Source organism: Sinocyclocheilus grahami, unplaced genomic scaffold (genome assembly GCF_001515645.1).
Source record: "Sinocyclocheilus grahami isolate Dianchi unplaced genomic scaffold, SAMN03320097.WGS_v1.1 scaffold494.1, whole genome shotgun sequence".
NCBI classification, from domain to species: Eukaryota; Metazoa; Chordata; class Actinopteri; order Cypriniformes; family Cyprinidae; genus Sinocyclocheilus; species Sinocyclocheilus grahami.
In genome coordinates this window covers 263,103-269,484 of record NW_015505673.1, presented here as the reverse complement: position 1 = coordinate 269,484, position 6,382 = coordinate 263,103, and the positions used below count along the sequence as shown (strand labels likewise).

Genomic DNA, 6,382 nt, shown 5'->3' with positions numbered 1-6,382 from the left:
ATATATTTCTTAATTTCGGTCGATACGATATAATTCCGATATCGATATGAACACTATTTAATAAGCCTCATAAAAACGGCCAAGAACAGCCACAACAGATGTCTGTACCTACAAACTCTATGAAACCTACTCCTATAAAACTATACAATATTTTAGGAAAAAAATGATGCAAATGAATAAATGTTCACCTTTTATTGGTATTTAGCCTTCATACAAACAAGAAATGTGAAATCACTGTCAAATAAATCTCACACTCTCCTTATTAAGATTAATATGTTTTACTTCAAACTATAGGCTAACATACCAGTCAAAAGTTTTTGAACAGTAAGATTTTTAATGTTTTTTTAAAGAATTCTCTTCTGCTCACCAAGCCTGCATTTATTTGATCCAAAATGCAGCAAAAACGGCAACATTTTGAAATATTTTTACTATTAAAAATAACTGTTTTCTATTTGAAAATATAATTTATTCCTGTGATTTCAAAGCAGAGCTTTAGCATCATTACTCCAGTCACACGATCCTTCAGAAATCATTCTAATATTCTGATTTGCTGCTCAAAACACATTTATTAGTATGATGTTGAAAACAGCGGAGTAGATTTTTTTCAGGTTTCTTTGATGAATAGAAAGTTAGAATAGATGAATAGAAAATTTATCAGATAAAAATGCCATCTAAACTATTCTGAAGACAGTCGGTTCCCTTCAGAGATACATTCATATAAAACACCCGCAACGCGTTATGATTTTGAAATGTGCAGTGCTCATGTTTGTTCAACGAAGTCAAACGCCACAAATAAATCAATGTATGGGAAACACTGGTAATGTATATCGAAATATCGGAAATGTGTTTAAAAATCATATCACCGTTATTGAAAAAAATTATATCGCGATACATATTGATATTGAATTATTGTCCAGCCCTAGCTACGCTGCTTTCATAGATGCACGCACACACATTAGTGCACACGACAACGACAACACAGCACAGAAACTTTTATTAGTAAAATAGCTTCGACAGGCCACTGACTCGCAACATTATATTTCTCTGCAATGAGGGGATAAAATCGCCGTTTTTGAAGTAACTAGCCTCATTGCTTGTAGAGAGAGGCGCGCAGACGCAGGTTCACAGACGCAACTTTCATCCCTCTCGCTCTCGCTAATTCAAATAAATTATATAATTAATTAATTCAAATAAATGCGATCTTACTGCATCTCTGTGTCTGATTTAAAGCAGGTCAAATGCTAACGAGCCTTAACTGACGAAAATGACCATAATTTCCACGATGGAAGAATTTTTCTTTTGCCTTGCGAACTGGAAAAATATCCATATTTACAACTTTATAAATCTTAATCTCTAGCTTCCGCTAACTGTCGTACGCACGTTCACCAGAGAGTGGCGTCCAGCGGATGATGTAAGACGTAGGCAAAAGTGGTGATGAAAACGGAAGCGCAGAGGAGAGAGCGAAACAAAATACCGGTCACAAATTAGTAGTACGAAACGAGGATTTGTAAATAAAATGTCAGAGGATTTCGATATAAGCCAAGAGGACACTGGTTTTCCTTTGCTGTAAACAAAACTTGTTTCTCGCGAGACTAGCATATTCTCACTCCCATTATAAAGCATGGATTAGCCTGGACATTTTTTAATATAACTCTGATTGTATTCGTCTGAAAGAAGAATGTCATATACACCTAGGATGGCTTGAGGGTGAGTAAATCATGGGGTTATGTTCATATTGGGGTGAACTATCCCTTTAAGAGCTCTTTTTGACCCACTTAAGTAGGACATATAAAGTACATCTCTATATGTAATTTCATAATTCTACACATTATTCTAAAAATGTGTAATGCGTTAGCTCAATAAATAAATGACTGCTTGCGAGTTATGACAACTTCATTATGAAACTGTTTAACTTGCAAACTACATTTACAATTTAGAGTAACTTAATTTGTAGCATAAACAATTTAAAGCTAGGATAGGACATGCTAAATATAACATGTAATATATTACTTGGCACTGGCATTAGCACAGTTACTGCTCATATATTTAATGTAGTGTTTACCTACATGTATTCTACTCTTCAGCACAATGGCAACCACAAAAACTTCAACATAACAGAAATCCTTTTAAATGTCAAAACATAACAGCAGTAAACACTAGCAGGTCTTGTTGGTAACCAAACAGGTGCTGGTAGCCATTGATTTCATAGCATTTTTTCCATACTGTGGAAGTCAATGGCTACAAAATATCTTCTTTTGTGCTCCGCAGAAGAAATAAACTCGTTCAGGTTGAAATTCACCCAGATGTGTTACGAGTAAAAATAGTAGTTGTAAATGAAAGCTGCTTGTATTAAGGGTGAGATGTCACTGAACTCATGTTTAGCTTTATACTGACACACACTCAAAGTGTAAATGAGAGCAGTGTGAAGAGGCTGTAGGAGGAAGCAACAGTCTTCCTGATAAACTGCAGCTATTCCTGAGGCGTGTCAAAAAAAGGCTATCCTTGAAACTACTGAATTTACAGTCAACAACCCCCAATACTAATGATCTCAGAGAGTGTGCTGTTAAAAAGGTGCATATTTACAGCACAACCTAAGGTCTACGCACAATATTTATGCTGACTCGCCCCTCAGTTTGGAAGATCATCTCCTCCTCTTTACTCCTAGTCGTAGCACAAAATAAACGTGAATAACATCAGAACAGTAAATGCCTTTAAATCTGAGGTGAAGGCTGCTCTGTGTCGAGTGGTCAGACCTGTTCATTGAGTTTGGGGTGAGATGGACCCTGACGGATGAGGAGCTTGACGATTCGCTGGTCTCCCTTCCACGCCGCCAGGTGCAGAGGGTAACAGCCCTTGTTATCAGCGATGTTCGTCAGAGCCTCGTTTCTCAGAAGTACTTCCACCACCTCACTGAGAAAGAGAGAGAGATACATAAACATCTCGGATACATAAACATACATACATATATTTTAAGGAAATATATTCCTTAAAAAACAACTCCTAAAATATCCTTAAGGTCAAAGGTCATCAGGTGACAGGACTCACCTGTGTCCATTTAAAGCAGCGTGGTGTAGAGGTGTGTATCCAGTGCTGTCCACACAGTTCACATTTGGGCCCCTCCAGATACTGTCAAACAGAGTGGACACAATATGTTTTTTAAAAATTACAAATTAAAGTTGCATTCTCATGCCAACAATGCCGTTTTTCATTTACTATGCAAATCAGCATATTAGAATGATTTCTGACGGAACATGTGACACTGAAGACTGGAGAAATGATGCTGAAAGTTCAGCTTTGATTACAGGAATAAATTACATTTTAAATTATAATCAAATAGAAAACAGCTATTTTAAATTGTATTATTACACGTCTCTGTGGAACACTTGATTCTGATTGTTCAGTTGTGACATTCTGAGGTGTGTTATCCCTCGATAACTAGGGTTGGGTACCGAAACCCGGTACCAATATGGCACGGGTACCTATGTAACCGGTATGTACTAGAACCGTATGAGAACGCAGATTATGGTGTCTCATTTTGGTGCCATGCCTGAGCGATCGATTTAAATATTTGTCCTCTGGTTCTCCGTAACGGACGTAAGAAGCATCATCACTGGCACCGCACGTGAAAAAAAATTCCCGACTGAGAAAACGCACGCGAACTCAAGTCGGAAAACTCTAATAACACAAATCTTTGTAGTAACGCGAGTGTCCATGTTGTTTTCACATTCAGACTTAAAAGCACAACTCGGGAAATGAGAGCATTCGAGGAGCGCATGAATGCCGTAATTACACTTGCTCTGATGGCAGCAGGTAGCCTTCCGTTAACTAAGCTAAACATGCTTAAAGTAAAATGCCTAAAGCTAAACCTCCCTTGTATTCACATTTCTAAACCTGTTGGTCCAACAAAAGAAAACATTATAACCTTTTTTCTCAACACCACCAGTCAAATGCTTCCTTTTGTGATCTGATGTGGCTTCTTGTCACAGGATGAGGCAGAAAATATGTTCCATAGGCTACTTTAAAAAGAATACATTGATTAGCAATGGATTGTAAATATACTTCATTATTATGAAAATACCAGAGATGGCTTGAACGCCACAGATAAACTATATTGTCGCAGTCGAGTGTTTAATGTCTTTGTTTTATCATTCAAAACGTTTATATGTTCGGTTTACTCAGTTACAGCGATAGCAATGCCTTTGTCCATATAAGCGATTTCCTGGAAGGTCATTCTCGGACTGGATATGTGGATTTTCTGTGTGAGGGCGCCCTCTGGTTCACGCACCGGAACGGTTTTAAAAGTATCGATTTGGCACCGGTATCGAAAAAAACCCAAACGATACCCAACCCTATCGATAACAACCGGTAAAAACTGATAACACAGCCTCATCTGGATAACTGAAGTCGGCGCTATACTCTTGCTAGGAACAGTTTTTTCTTGATGGAAGCTTTGCGTTTGGTTAGCAAATACATTTTTAAAACTCAATTCAATATAATGTGTATAATTATTTAATTATGTCATCCTGGTCTCGCGGACTCGCTCTCTCCTTTCATACAAACACAGCTGCTGCCATTCTGCTACGATTGTTTTGCACGCTGTAATGGATTATAAGATAACTAACAAGCTGGTAAGATTTTAAAATATTTTCGTCTTAAATCTTTTATTGCCATAATTATTTATGTGGTGAAATGTTGTCTAATAAGTGTATCCCTTAAATGTCCGTCTAGTTTGAACTTGCCGCTTGCCAGCAACTGCTGTGTTCACGGAAGCTTTGAGTTCAAATATTTCAACTCAAATCAATATTTCGTGTCTAATTATTTACTTAGGTGGCAAGTAGCCGTGTAATAAGCGGGATAATGTACATCCAGCCGGTTGTTATTCAGCGATAACAACCGGCTGGATGTACATTATCCCTTACATAATATGTCACAATATTACTGTTTTTTACTTTATTTTTGATCATGTAAATACAGCTTTGGTGAACGCAAGAGACTTCTTTAAAAAATGTATATGTTTTTTTACGTTGAATAATTGTGAAAGTGTGACGTGACATGAAAAAATATAATATAAATTAAGCAAATCTTATAATTTTACAGTTATTTTGTACCTTAGGTGGCAAGTAGCCGTGTAATAAGCGGGATAATGTACATCCAGCCGGTTGTTATTCAGCGATAACAACCGGCTGGATGTACATTATCTCTTACATAATATGTCACAATATTACTGTTTTTTACTTTATTTTTGATCATGTAAATACAGCTTTGGTGAACGCAAGAGACTTCTTTAAAAAATGTATATGTTTTTTTACGTTGAATAATTGTAAAAGTGTGACGTGACATGAAAAAATATAATATAAATTAAGCAAATCTTATAATTTTACAGTTATTTTGTATACTTATGAATATACATTTTTCTAGTTATGCCCAGCTCTAAAATATATTTCAAAAATAAATAAACAATACATATTCAGTTAATTAAACAACATAAAAAGTCACAGAACTATTGAATGATGTTGTGGAAGATGAGTTCCACGAATTCATTAAGTCGAATTCATTTGAAACTGGCACCCTACCATTTTTGACCAATAATTTTCAATGACTTCCTTTTGTTTCATGATCACGGAATAAGAATCGTAAAATTATTTGCTGGGGAAAATGTCCATATATATGAAAGCTACTAGATGTAAACAATTATGCTTGTCTACAAAACTCTCCAAAAAAAAAAAAATAATAATAATTTGAATGTGACTTCTGAACTTCTATACAGATCATACCCAGGAAAAAACACAGAATTTTTTTTTTGTGGTGTACGCACAGAAACGGCAAATAAAGCCTGTTCAGAAAGGCCTGGATTGTGGCGCCGTCCCTTGATAACCTTGTGAGGGTTTGGACATTGAATGCTGCTCTAATGTACAATTCATCAGCCAGCTAACGCCATGGGAATGAACATCACAGAACATCTCTGCGTCATCCTTCCTGCAGGACAGTGAAGTCCTGAAGCAATCTGCTCTAGATGAATCCACTGGTCGGCGCAGCATATTTGTTTGACTCTTGAATCAAACTGTGAGTCATTCGTGAATCTGGCGCTATTGCATGACTGCAGCGGGTGTTTGAGGTCACTGCCGAAAAACATATAAGCAAGTTCTGCTGATAACTGAGCTTTAAACAACTTGAATGAGGTATAGATAAATCTGAGTGTTTCTGATCCAAATCAGCACTGATAACATTTCATTTTTACTGGAGTACAGGATGTGCATTATGGCAGACTATGTGTGTGGGGTACAGATTCTTTAAAACCCTCATTATACATTTGGGACCAATTACACCCAGAAGAGATACATGCATACAGTATATACAAATATATATATATATATATATATAT

At 36.5% G+C, this 6,382-nt stretch overlaps 1 protein-coding gene across 4 annotated transcripts in view; it reads right to left on the bottom strand.

The window, feature by feature from the left end:
• The window catches only part of LOC107554220 (ankyrin repeat and SAM domain-containing protein 1A), a 126,480-nt gene that overhangs the window by 90,509 nt on the left and 29,589 nt on the right, over positions 1-6,382 (bottom strand). For all 4 annotated transcript variants that reach the window (XM_016236664.1, XM_016236666.1, XM_016236667.1 and 1 more), the window contains exons 2-3: positions 3,046-3,126; positions 2,754-2,910 (exon numbers count right to left, since the gene is read on the bottom strand). In XM_016236664.1, the coding sequence (XP_016092150.1) occupies positions 2,754-2,910; positions 3,046-3,126 (238 nt within the window). The remainder of the gene's footprint in view (positions 1-2,753; positions 2,911-3,045; positions 3,127-6,382) is intronic.